The sequence below is a fragment of the Cebus imitator genome, unplaced genomic scaffold (assembly GCF_001604975.1).
Source record: "Cebus imitator isolate Cc_AM_T3 unplaced genomic scaffold, Cebus_imitator-1.0 Scaffold356, whole genome shotgun sequence".
Classification (NCBI taxonomy): Eukaryota; Metazoa; Chordata; class Mammalia; order Primates; family Cebidae; genus Cebus; species Cebus imitator.
The window spans coordinates 556,358-569,303 of record NW_016107671.1 but is presented as its reverse complement, the minus strand read 5'-3'; the positions used below and the strand labels follow the sequence as shown (position 1 = coordinate 569,303).

The window sequence follows — 12,946 nt, the reverse complement described above, 5'->3', positions numbered from 1 at the left end:
CCATCTCAGCCATCACCCCTCTACCTGTGTTCCCCATCCCAGCCCTTACCCCTCTGCCTGTGCCCCCCACCCAACCCTCACCCCCCTGCCAGTGCCCTCTCTGTCACAGCCCTGACCATTTCTGGCTGTCGTTAGCTGTCTGATGCCATGTATGTGAGGCCTTCGAGGGCAGAGCCCAGGGCTGTCTCAGTCATTGCTGTGTCTTTAGCCCTGCCTCGCCCGGGGCTCTGGCTGGTACTCAGTGAATGTTGAATGAATGAATGACCAGTGTGCTCCCTTCCTCAGTGTTACCTGTTTCACATGTACGTGGGTGTCCGGGCTGGTGGAGGCATTGGGGATGAGATCGAGGACCCCGCGGGTGACGAATACGAGCTCTACCGGGTGGTCTTCGACATCACCTTCTTCTTCTTCGTCATCATCATCCTGTTGGCCATCATCCAGGGTCAGTACTGGGGTGGGCACTCAGGGCCTGGAGGCAGCTCCATGGCTGAGGGTGTGGCCTAGGATCCAGCTGGCCTGGATTTATACCCCATCCCTACCTCTGGCTACCGTGAGACCCTGGGCACGTCGCCTCTCCGGGCTGTTTCTCCATCTGCAAAGCGAGGATGTCAGTGGTACTAACGTCATAGGTTGTGATCAGGATTAAGTCAATTCATAGGTGCTCAGTTTCTGGCTCATATCAGTGCTTAATAAAGCCCTGAGATAGAGACATATTATATATATATATTTTTGTCTGTTTTGTTTTTTGTTTTTAGAGGGAGTCTTCCTCTGTCACCCAGGCTGGAGTTCAGTGGTGCCATCTTGGCTAACTGCAACCTCCACCTGTCAGGTTCAAGTGATTCTCCTGCCTCAGCCTTTTGAGTAGCTGGGACTGCAGGCATGTGCCACCACACCCAGCTATTTTTTTTTTTTTTTTTAAGTAGAGACGGGGTTTCACCATGTTGGCCAGACTGCTCTTGAACTCCTGATCTCAGATGATCTGCCCCCTTGGCCTCCCAAAGTACTGAGATTACAGGTGTGAGCCACCTGCCTGGCCAGTAAAGGCCTAATATTAATCTTCTTAGGAATCAAAATTAGGGGTGAGATTAGGGAGATGGGGGATGGAAGGCAAGGCCGGGAGGTAGGTAGCTGGGAAAGGAGGAGTCTGAACCAGGTCAGAGGTCAGGCACTGACTTGAGTCCTGCCTCCTCAGGTCTGATCATCGACGCTTTTGGTGAGCTCCGAGACCAACAAGAGCAAGTGAAGGAGGATATGGAGGTGGGTCATGTCTGGGGGTGACCCAGAGGGATTACCGGATTTGGGGGATTAAGTGGGCCTCCACTCTCACGTCTCTTGTCACTTACAGACCAAGTGCTTCATCTGCGGAATCGGCAGCGACTACTTTGATACGACACCGCATGGCTTCGAGACTCACACGCTGGAGGAGCACAACCTGGCCAATTACATGTAAGCACGGACACACTGGCCAATCAGGAGGGTGGGGGCGTGGCTGCTGATAGCCAGGGGTGGGGTACCTAGCTTGGGCCAGTTAGGAAAAGGAGGTGTAGTGTCCATGTGGGCAATTCCCTGCCAGCCAATCAGAAGGTAAGGTTATCCCCCTCCACAATGGTTCACGTTTGTCACCCCAGCACTTTGGGAGGCCAAGGCGGGAGGATTACTTGAGGCCAGGAGTTCGAGACCAGCTTATGCAACATGGCGACACATCTTCACTACTATAAATGAAAAATAAAATAAAACAAGGTAAGGGTGGTTCTGACTTCTCTCCTGTGGTCCTCTCACCCTCAGGTTTTTCCTGATGTATTTGATAAACAAGGACGAGACAGAACACACAGGTCAGGTAAGACAGTGTTAATAGGAGGACAATGGACAGGACATGGAGCCCTTTAACATAAGGCCAGTCAGCAGGTGGCAGTAAAAAGCTCCTATTAATATCAAGGGTTAGGGCTGGGGCTGGGCACAGTGGCTCATGCCTGTAATCCCAACACTTTGGGAGGCCACAGCAGGTGATCAGTTGAGGTCAGGCGTTCAAGACCAACCTGGCCAACATGGTGAAATTCTGTCTCTACTAAAAATACAAAAATTAGCAGGGCATGGTGGTGCATGCCTATAATCCCAGCTACTCAGAAAGCTGAGGTAGGAGAATCGCTTGAACCCAGGAGGCAGAGGTTGCAGTGAGCCCAGGTTGCAGTGAGCCAAGATCACACCACTGCACTCCAGCCTGGGCAACAGAGCGATACTCTGTCTCAAAAAAATGGGCTCTGAAGAGGTGTCCTGGCTCATACCTGTAATCCTAGCACTTTGGGAGGCCACAGTGGGAAAACTGCTTGAGACCGGACCAAGACTGTCCAAGACAGCCTAGGCAACACGGCGAGACCCTGTCTCTATTAAAAAATTACCCAGGGGTGGTAGTGTGCACCTGTAGTCCCAGCTACTCTGGAGATGGGGGCGGAGGATCGCTGGAGCCCAGGAGGCTGCAGTCAGCTATGATTGTCCCACTGCACTCCAGTCTGGGCAACAGGGCAACACGCTGTCTCAAAATAGTTATATTTTCTCAAGGTCTCAAGGGTTTGAAAATGTGACCAATGGAGTCTCTCTATCCCCCAATCCTAGGAGTCTTATGTCTGGAAGATGTACCAAGAGAGATGTTGGGATTTCTTCCCGGCTGGTGATTGTTTCCGAAAGCAGTACGAGGACCAGCTTAGCTGAGACAGCCTCCCAGCTGGCCCTCCACCCCCACCCCAAGTGCCTTACTCTCACAGAAAGCCCCTTAGTCCCCAAGCCTCTACCCCAAGGCAGCTGGGGGAGAGGTGACCTGGTAATAGAAAATAAATCTGTGCTATGCCCCCAGTATCATTGTGTTGGGTTGTTGAAATTTTGGAGAAGTGGGCATCCAGAAATGGTTTCCCCCAAGAAAAACAAGATGACAGGGGAGGCTAAAGTCACGTTTATTGGGAGGTGAGGACATGCCATGACCACCGGTGTGCCTATGGGGGAGGGGGGTGCAAGGACTAACTCCTAACACCCCCCTAGGGACTCATTCCTGGATGTAGAGGTTGCTGGGAGCAGTAGGATCATCCACTGGGCGTGTCTCCACCACTACAGGCCTGTGGAAGGAAGGGAGAAGTCAGTTCATGTATTCATTCCTATGTTCATTGATTCATTCATTGACACAGTAGTTATAGAGACTGTCCCAGCCCCATGCTGAACTATAGAGTGAATGAGCAGATGTGGTCCCTGGCCTTGGGAAGCTCATATTCTAGAGAATGAGGTCAACATGAATCAGCGAATTACATGAGGGCAAAATAGCACGGCATGCGTGGCAAGGAAACCTAACCCAGGAGATCAGCCCAGACTGCCCCAGAGAACGCATGGTGCAGCCTGAAGGAGGATTAGGAGGGAACTTGGGGACAGGGGAGAACAGCCTGTGCAAAGCATTTGAGGCGGGAGGAAGGCTGGGACGTGGCTGGAGATGTCATGCCTTGTGAGCTGTGGCCAGGATTGGGTCTTTATCTTGAGGCCACAGGAGGATTTTTTTCTTTTTTTAAGACGGGGTCTCCTATCACCCAGGCTGGAGTGCAGTGGCACAATCTCGGCTCACTGCAACTTCCGCCTCCCAGGTTGAAGCGATTCTCCTGCCTCAGCCTCCCGAGTAATTTGGATTACAGGCATATGCCGCCATGCCCAGCTAATTTTTTGTATTTTTAGTGGAGATGGAGTTTCACCGTATTAGGCAGGATGGTCTCCAACTCCTGACCTTGTGATCTGCCCTCCTCGGCCTCTCAAAGTGCTGGGATTACAGGCGTGAGTCACCGCGGCCGGCCCACGGGAGGATTTTAAGCAGGGAGAGAGTGACACGATCAGACTTAGATTTTAAAATGACCCTTCTGGCATATCGAAAGGATACAGGGGCTACTTAAAGTGCTTCCCACTGGCTAAATCTGAGACTATTTGTGCCTCAAAATAAATAATGACAAGGCTGGGCGCAGTGGCTCATGCTTGTAATCCCGGCACTTTGGGAAGCCTAGGCAGGCGGATCATTTGAGGTCAGGAGTTCAAGACCAGCCTGGCCAACATGGTGAAACCCATCTGTACTAAAAAATACAAAAATTGGGCCGGGCATGGTGGCTCATGCCTGTAATCCCAGCACTTTGGGAAGCCGAGGCAGGCAGATCACGAGGTCAAGAGCTCAAGACCAAATGGTGAAACCCCGTCTCTACTAAAAAAAAAAATAATAATACAAAAATTAGCTGGGCTTGGTGGCACGCGCCTGTAGTCCCAGCTACTTGGGAGGCTGAGGCAGGAGAATTGCTTGAATCCGGGAGATGGAGGTTGCAATGAGCCAAGATCGTGCCACTGTACTCGAGCCTGGTGACAGAGCAAGACTCTGTCTCAAAAAAAAAAAAAAAAAAAATGAGCCAGGCGTGGTGGTGTCTGCCTATAGTCCCAGCTACTTGGGAGGCTGAGGCAGAAGAATTGCTTAAAATCAGAAAACAGAAGTTGCAGTGAGCCAGGATCACACCACTACACTCCAGCCCAGGTGACAGAGCCAGACTCCATCTCATAAATAAATAAATAATGATAGCATTAGACCATAACCCACAGAATACAATAAAAATGCATGAGACCATGCTGGTATAAAGGAAGAAGGGATGGAGAAGACACAGCTCTTCTCTAGAGTGGAATGCCAACTAACACATGCAGAAGGAAAGAGACAATCAGAAAATCACCATTCATTGTTAGTAACCACCTAACAATAATGGATTCAGGGAAAAATCATCAATTGATTCTAAAGCTAGTGGGCAGGCCAGGCTGGTATCACACCTGTAATACCAGCACTTTGGGAGGCTAAGCGTGAGGATCACTTGAGGCCAGGAGTTGGAGACCAGCCTGGCCAACATGGTGAAACCCCCGCCTCTACTAAAAATACAAAAATTAGCAGGGCGTGCTGACGCACACTTGCAATCCCAGCTACTCAGGAGGCTGAGGCAGGAGAATTGCTTGAAACTGGGAGGCAGAGGTTGCAGTGAGGCAAGATCACACCACTGCACTCCAGCCTGGGCTGACAGAGTGAGACTCCGTCTCAAAACAACAAGAAAAAACAAAAAACAACAAAACTAGTGGGTGAAAAATCTGATGAGAAATAGCATATTTACAGACTATTTACATAGTCTTAATCTCCCTCAAGAGATATTATTACAATGAAAACAGAGGCTGGGTGCGGCAGCCTATGCCTATAAGCCCAGTGCTTGAGGGGGCCTACACAGGTGAATCACCTGAGTCCAGGAGTTCCAGACCAGGCTGAGTAACATGGCGAAACCCTGTCTCTACAAAAAATAGAAAAATAAGCCAGGCATAGTGGTCTGTGCCTGTAGTCCCAGTACCTGGGAGGTTGAGGTGGGGGGATTGATTGAGCCCAGGAGGTCGAGGCAGCAGTGAGCCATGATTGCACCACTGCACTCCAGCCTGAGTGACAGAGAGAGACCCTGTCTTAAAAATAATAAAGAAAAACAAAGGGGAAAAAAAACAACTTTACAGTGGAGAGAACTGGCTGATTCTACCTTAACCAAATGATCAAAGTTAATGTCACCAGTAACAAGACAAACTAATATCGCGTGTGCTTCCTGAAATGATGCGCTGAGAAAGACATCTTCCTGCGGTATTACTGCCCCAAATGCAGAACCTGGAAACCTCAAACACCAGTCAAGGAACATTCTAGAAAACAACTTTCCTTTACTCTTGAAACAAGCTCATGAAAGACAAAATAAGTCTGAATAATTGTTCCAGGCTACATAATAAAGAAACACGACTCCTAAATGCAACCTATGATATTGGACCAGAAAATATATGTATTTTATCAGAGGCATCACTAGGACAACTGGTGAAATTTGTTTTGTTTTTTTTTAGACAGAGTCTCGCTCTGCCACCCAGGTTGGAGTGCAGTGGCGTGATCTCGGCTTACTGCAACCATCACCCCCAGATTCAAGTGATTCTCATGCCTCAGCTTCCCAATTAGCTGGGATTATAGGCATGTGCCACCACACCCAGCTAATTTTTGAATTTTTTTTTTTTTATGCCCAAAGGGCCAGCTGAAGGCTCCCACTCATTACAAGTCTGCATTTACATTGGGAGCAGCAGGGAATTTTTGTAGCCTGGGCAACAAGAGCAAAACTCCATCTCAAATAATTAAACAAACAAACTGCTGGGCATGTGGCACATAGCTGTAGTTCCAGATACAGAGTGAGCCGTGTTCACACCACTGAGCTCCAGCTTGGGAGCACAGTCAGAAACAAAAGAAAATGCTCCCTTGGCTGCAGTGCAGGGAATAGACTCCAGGGGGCAGGAATGAGGCAGGGTGACCAGTTGACACCCTGTCCAGGCTAGAGATACCTTGCTGGGGTCACCACAGAATGCTCTCTTCCACATCAGAAGCCCCTCCCAGGTCCTTCTGCTCCCCGCCACCCCACAACATACCTGGGCGAGCCGAGCAGACGAAAAGTGAGGGTAGGGTCTCTCAGCTCCTGTAGCAGCTAGGGAGAAAAAGTGTGCGTCTCAGTGCCTGGAAGACATCTCCACTGTGCCCACAAATATGGCACCCTTAGAGCAAGGAGCCAGGCACGGTGGCTCATGCCTGTAATCCCAGCACTTTGGGAGGTCGAGGCGAGTGGATCACAAGGTCAGGAGTTCGAGACCAGCCTGGCCAATATGGTGAAACCCCGTCTCTACTAAAAATACTAAAATTAGTCAGGTGTGGTGGTGGGTACCTATAATCCCAGCTACCTGGGAGGCTGAGGCACAAGAATCGCTTGGACCCAGGAGGCAGAAGTTGCAATGAGATGCAGAGGTTGCAGTGAGCCGAGATCGTGCCACTGCACTCCAGCCTGGGCGACAGAGTGAGACTGTCTCAAAAATATACATATGCCAGGCACAGTGGCTCATGCCTGTAATCCCAGCACTTTAGGAGGCTGAGGCGGGCAGATCACGAGGTCAAGAGATCAAGACCATCCTGGCCAACATGGCGAAACCCCGTCTCTACTAAAAATACAAAAAATTAGCCGGGCGTGGTAGTGCGTGACTATAATCCCAGCTACTCGGGAGGCTGAGGCAGGAGAATTGCTTGAAACAGGAAAATGGAAGCTGCAGTGAGCCGGGATTGCGCCACTGCACTCCAGCCTGGTGATAGAGCAAGACTCTGTCTCAAAATAAATAAATAAATAAATAAATAAATAAATAAAATATACATATACACATATATATTTTATATTAATATGTACATATATTTAATATATTTATATATACTTTTTTTTAAATCCTGGGGCAAAGAAGGGGATCTGTCTGAACTGAAATGGGAAGATGCTTCCCCCCCAGGACTTCACACTCTAACTCAGGAGTTCTTGGAGCCCATCTGATGAATGTGATGACTGAGGCTGGGTGACAGGGTGCAGGGTTTGGATGGAGGGGCTTACCTGATCCGAGCCTAGAGCCCACACCTGCACTCCATGCTTCCAGAAGGCCTGAAGCTGACCTCCAACCATAGCTGAGGAGAAAGCAATGCCCGTTACCCTTGGGGATCACTTGAGCACCCACCCCTGATCCTGGGCTGTCCCGTCCCTGCACAGACCCACGGCCTCCACGGCTTCTGTCATGGGGATCTCAGGTGTGCGAAGTCCCCGGACTGCGACCCCGTCCGGGGTCACTAGCTTCAGAGAGCCTGGAAGGGGGTAGAGAGAGGGTTTTAAGAACTGTGAGCAAGGCTTAGAGAGTCACTAAAGGACCGATCCATAAATAGTTTGAAATCTATGTGGGACAGGGACAAGGCTGAGAGGGGCTCAGGGGGTTGTGAGAAGTACAAGTTCGGAGGCAGAGATCTATGGACCTCAGCTGGAGGGCTGGGGAGGGAGGGGAGAGAGGAGGGTTCTTACCATCCATCAACACCATCACCATATCCTCCTCTACCTGGGTCACCTGCACTGGTCCCTTGTGCTCTGTTTAGGGGTGTGCATTAAGGACTGACCCCACCCCGTTCCCCTTTCCCCACCACCCCCACAAGGCCAGTACCTCTGCTTTAGCCACTGCCTCAATTCCCAAGCAAGTAGGCTAAACCCCGCCTACCATCCCGATCCCACCCCATCATCAATCTCTCCAATTAACTAAAACCTGCCATTATCCCTTCCCCGCCCTTCCAGCCCTTTCTCAGTTCGGTGGTGCCTCAGGCCAAGTGAAGCCCCGCCTCCAGCCCCGCCCCTCCGGACTTGTAAGCTCCGCCCCCAGCAGCCTCGCCCTCAGCGAGACTTCGCCCCACTCACTGGTGCTCATCTCGCCCAGCCAGCAGGAGAGCGCGCCAAAGCGCACGGTGTGGAAGAGCACCGACTTCCCCGACCGCCCGGGGCTCACGCCGATGCACACAGAGGGCAGCTCAGAACCTGGCCCGGTCAGCAGCGCGAACACGGACAGAGGCGTCGGCAGTGGGAACAGCACCTGCTGCGGGCCGCACAGGGAGGGGCGGGCTCGGGGGTGACTCAGGACCGGGCCTCAGGGGGCGTAGCTTGGAGCTGGCCAGGGACTTCCGAACCAAAGCCCTAAGTCTTGGAGGATGCGATCTAGAAATGTCATGGGGTGCCAGGCGTGATGGCTTACGCCTATAATCCCAGCACTTTGGGAGGCCGAGGCGGGCGGGTCTCCTGAGGTCAGGAGTTCGAGACCAGCCTGGCCAACAGGGTGAAACCTCGTCTCTACTAAAAATGCCAAAAAATTAGCTGGGTGTGGTGGCACACGCCTGTAATCCCACTACTCCGGAGGCTGAAACATGAGAATCGCTTGAATCCAGGAGGTGGAGGTTGCAGTGAGACAAGATCAAGCAACTGCACTCCAGCCTTTGCGGCGACAAAGCTAGACTCCCTCTCAAAAAAGAGGCCGGTAATCCCAGCACTTTGGGCGGCAGAGGCGGGCTTATCACCTGAGGTCGGGAAATCAAGACCAGCCTGACCAACATAGAGAAACCCTATCCCTACTAAAAATACAGGCGTATGGTGCCACGCGCTTGTAACCCCAGCTACTCAGGAAGCTGAGGATGGAGAATCGCTTGAACCCGGGAGGCGGAGGTTGCGGTGAGCCGAGATGGTGCCATCGCACTCCAGCCTGGGTAATAAGAGCGAAACTCCGTCTCAAAAAAAAAAAATGTCGGTGAGGGTGAGGCCTGGTGCGTCCGTGGAAGCGGGGGGTGGCCTCCGAGTGGGTGTGGCTTCCATGGGGTGGCGTACCACCTTGGCAACAGACGGGCAGGGCCCCAAGGATAGCAAAACCTGCTTAGAGACTCAAAGGGACAGGCCCTAAATGGGCTCTCCTAGGAGACCCAGGGAGTGGCAGCATTGAGCCTGAGGAATAATTAGGCCCAGGTGTCAGGGGCGGAGCTTAAAAATCAGGATGGCCACAGAAGGGCGAGGCTCCAGCGCAGACAGCCAGTGGGCGGGGCCTCGAAGGAGGTGGGACTTCATGGAGCTCTCGAGAGAAGCGCAAAGGGTGCAAGGCCCTTTCCACTCGCTCTTCAGAGTTCCCAGCACCTTCCGAAGCCCCCTTACCCGGACGAGCAGGAATTTGTTCATGGGCTGGTACCACTGAAGCAGGACAACAGACGTCTCCAATGCCCCGCACAGGAACGGGCCCCCAGAGCTCGAACCCTCCGCTGCGGCGTGGACAAGGATGGGTCAGGTTCAATGCCTTCTCCCCTCCTCGCCATCCTCCCACAAGGCCCACACTACCACCATCTTCTGGGCTCTGGACACGCTACCTAAACTCTGTAACCTTCTTGGGTGAATGCAGCCCAAGCACCGCCTCTGGCCCAGCCCCGCCCACTCTGCACACTGTGAAGCTCTCTCACCCACACAGCAAGCCCGGCAGCCTTTGGTGTCCTGGATCTTGGTGGAAACCATGTTCTTCCTGTAGAATAGGTAGGTGTGTAGCGGCGTAGGACAGCAGGAGGCAGGGGTGGGAATGGGGGAATTATAAGGCTCTGTGGTGCCATTCATTGGGAGCTGGTACCTTGCCAGTAGCCGGTGGGGGCTAATGTGAGCGATCGGGTTTCCTGCTCTGGTCTCTCTCCGTTCTAGTAGGCCCAGGATACTATGAGAATACAGGTGGGGGGTCTTTCCTGCAGTGTGTGTGTTTGTGGGGGGAAGCAGGCAGTTATAGGATCCCATATACCACTTCCTTTCCTCCATCCCTTCCCTGGGTCCCATCCCTTTGTCTGAAAATCCCAAGCCTACAAGTTTCAAGTGTTTTTCATTCATTCATTCATTTCTCACTCCACATAGATTAAAGGCCCATTGCAGGCCAGGCCTGCTGTGCTTGGCTCTGGTGAATATGATCTCTATCCTCGTGTTTGTAGCAACATCAGAAACTGTGGACATATAACCAGTCAGATGAAGTTACACATGTTATAAAGTTTTAAGGCTGGGCGCGGTGGTTCACACCTGTAATCCCAGCACTTTGGGAAGCCGAGGCAGGCGGATCACCTGAGGTCAGGAATTTGAGACCAGTCTGACTAACATGGTGATACCCTGTCTCTACTAAAAATACAAAAATTAGCCAGGCGCAGTGTCGGCCACCTATAATCTCAGGTACTCAGGAGGCTGAGGCAGGAGAATTACTTGAACCCAGTAGGCAGAGGTTGTAGTGAGCTGAGATTGCACCATTAAACTCCAGCCTGGACAACAAAGCGAGACTCTGTCTCAAAAAAACAAAAAGCCAAGTGTGATGGCTCACACCTGTAGTCCCAGCTACTTGGGAGGCTAAGGCACAAAAATCACCTGAACCTGGGAAGTAGAGGTTGCAGTGAGCCAAGACCATACCACTGCACTCCAGCCTAGGCAACAGAGTGAGACTCATTGGTCTCAAAAAAAAAAAAAAAAGAAAAATCAAGAGAATTTATCATTATTCAAACAGTGTCTTTAAAAAAAAGAAGCCTTGGCCAAGTGTGATGGCTCACACCTGTAATCCCAGCACTTTGGGAGGCCAAAGCAGGTAGATCACCTGAGGTCAGGAGTTCAAGACCAGCCTGGCCAACATGACAAAACCCCATCTCTACTAAAAATAAAAATACAAAACATAGCTGGGTGTAGTGGTGCACACCTGTAATCCCAGCTACTTGAGAGGCCAAGGCATGAGAATCACTTGAACCCAGGAGACAGAGGTTGCAGTGAGCCGAGATCGTGCCACTGCACTCCATACAGCCTGGGCAACAGAGCAAGACTGCCTAAAAAAAAAAAAAAAAAAAGAAGACTAATTTATTGTAGACACTACCTCAAAACTGACTTGAGAGGTGAGGACTACTGTGAACCCCATTTTACAGATGGAGAAACTGAGTCTCGAGGAGCACAGTGAAAAAGTGGGTGGGATTTGAACCTAGGACTTTGTGACCAGGAAGTCTAAGTTTTTTTTTCAGCTGTGCCTAGCTACTTCCCAGCCTCCAAACCCTTGACCCCTTAACCTCTGACCCCATCTCACCCACTGCCCACAGCCAGACCTGAGAGAGACATGAGAACGTTGTTGATGGAGTACACCCACGTAGTCCGGCTAGAAAAGAGCTGCAGGGAAGTGGGAGACACGGCTCTAGTGACACCCCAGCAACCCCTGACTCCAGCCCCTGCCCTTGCCCTAGCCCGGTATGGTTCCTCACCATCTCCAGCGTGGCCTCCTGGTCATTCCGATTCAGGATGAAGATGCCTTCCTCTGCCCCCAGGAGCAGGTGCTGGTCTGGAGGCACAGACAAGGACGCTGGGACCGACATGATCCTGGGGCCTCCCAGATCCCCACCTGTCTGACCTTAAACACTGGCACTCTGGCACGAGTTCTGACCCTCTACTCTTTCTCCAAACCAATACTTCCAGCCTCTGTTTCCCCAAACAAACCCAGAGCGGACAGTCCCTCAAGCCAGCCTCATTCTTCCTCCCTTTGACTACCCATGTTCTGGTGGTTTCTTTCTTTTTAATTTTTATATTTGTTTTTTTGAGATGGAGTGAGTTTCACTCTAGTTGCCCAGACTGGAGTGCAATGGTATGATCTCAGCTCACCGAAACCTCTGCCTCTCGGGTTCAAGTGATTCTCTTGCCTCAGCAACCCAAGTAGCTGGCATTACAGGCAAGCACCACCATGGCCAGCTAATTTTGTATTTTTAGTAGAGACAGGGTTTCTCCATGTTTGTCAGGCTGGTCTCGAACTCCTGACCTCAGGTAATCTGCCTGCCTCGGCCTCCCAAAGTGCTGGGATTACAGGCATGAGCTACCACGCCTGGCCAGCCCATCTTTTTTATTTTTAGCAGATATAGGGTTTCGCCATATTAGTCAAGCTGGTCTTGAACTCCTGACCTCAAGTCATCCACTCCCTCAGCCTCCCAAAGTGCTGGGACTACAGGCGTGAGCCACTGCACCTGGCTGCCCTCTATGCATCTTTGATCACCAAATCCTGAGTGTAACAAGCTCCGCCTCTGTTTCAGCCTGGCCACGCCCGGTCCCCATTAAGCTCCTCCCCCTCCCTGCCTTTGTGTCTTGTTTAGGCTCCTCCCCATCCCTGCTTTTGCTCCCCCATTCCCTGCAGGATCTCCTTGACCCTCCCGAATGCCCACCCTTAGTGGAGGGGTGTGTCCAGGTGGCTGTGCTGTGGATCCGGAGAGGACAGCCATTGAATAACTTTACCAGAAGGGCGCATCCCTGGGCAGGCAGTGGCAGAGCCCGGCAGCAGATCCAGCAAAGAGAGCAAAGAACAGGAAGGAACAGTGGTTAAGACTCTGGAGCAAGAGTGTCAGGGTTCAAATCCTACCTCTTACCTTGGTGTAATTTCCCGTAATCTACCTCTGTAATATACATTTTCATATATTGAGTTTTCTTTTCAGTTTATTTTCTTTTTTTTAGTTTTTCTAACACTATTCTAAATCATCAGCTTTTTTTTTTTTTTT

At 51.3% G+C, this 12,946-nt stretch overlaps 2 protein-coding genes across 7 annotated transcripts in view; one reads left to right on the top strand and one right to left on the bottom strand.

The window, feature by feature from the left end:
• The window catches only part of RYR1 (ryanodine receptor 1), a 151,636-nt gene extending 148,786 nt beyond the window's left edge, over positions 1 to 2,850 (top strand). For all 5 annotated transcript variants that reach the window (XM_037730736.1, XM_037730734.1, XM_037730735.1 and 2 more), the window contains 5 exons: positions 286 to 442; positions 1,193 to 1,257; positions 1,346 to 1,446; positions 1,786 to 1,837; positions 2,611 to 2,850. In XM_037730736.1, coding sequence (XP_037586664.1) covers positions 286 to 442; positions 1,193 to 1,257; positions 1,346 to 1,446; positions 1,786 to 1,837; positions 2,611 to 2,706 — 471 coding nt within the window. In that variant the 3' untranslated portion in view covers positions 2,707 to 2,850. The remainder of the gene's footprint in view (positions 1 to 285; positions 443 to 1,192; positions 1,258 to 1,345; positions 1,447 to 1,785; positions 1,838 to 2,610) is intronic.
• A 77-nt stretch (positions 2,851 to 2,927) lies between these two features.
• The window catches only part of MAP4K1 (mitogen-activated protein kinase kinase kinase kinase 1), a 25,598-nt gene continuing 15,579 nt past the window's right edge, over positions 2,928 to 12,946 (bottom strand). Inside the window, exons 20-31 of one of the 2 annotated variants that reach the window (XM_017506579.2) lie at positions 12,617 to 12,701; positions 11,672 to 11,748; positions 11,519 to 11,579; positions 10,036 to 10,144; positions 9,875 to 9,933; positions 9,576 to 9,679; positions 8,304 to 8,478; positions 7,920 to 7,982; positions 7,619 to 7,708; positions 7,464 to 7,534; positions 6,472 to 6,527; positions 2,928 to 3,104 (exon numbers count right to left, since the gene is read on the bottom strand). In XM_017506579.2, the coding sequence (XP_017362068.1) occupies positions 3,035 to 3,104; positions 6,472 to 6,527; positions 7,464 to 7,534; positions 7,619 to 7,708; positions 7,920 to 7,982; positions 8,304 to 8,478; positions 9,576 to 9,679; positions 9,875 to 9,933; positions 10,036 to 10,144; positions 11,519 to 11,579; positions 11,672 to 11,748; positions 12,617 to 12,701 (1,020 nt within the window). In that variant the 3' untranslated portion in view covers positions 2,928 to 3,034. The remainder of the gene's footprint in view (positions 3,105 to 6,471; positions 6,528 to 7,463; positions 7,535 to 7,618; positions 7,709 to 7,919; positions 7,983 to 8,303; positions 8,479 to 9,575; positions 9,680 to 9,874; positions 9,934 to 10,035; positions 10,145 to 11,518; positions 11,580 to 11,671; positions 11,749 to 12,616; positions 12,702 to 12,946) is intronic. The other variant, XM_017506581.2, reaches the window with a different exon arrangement.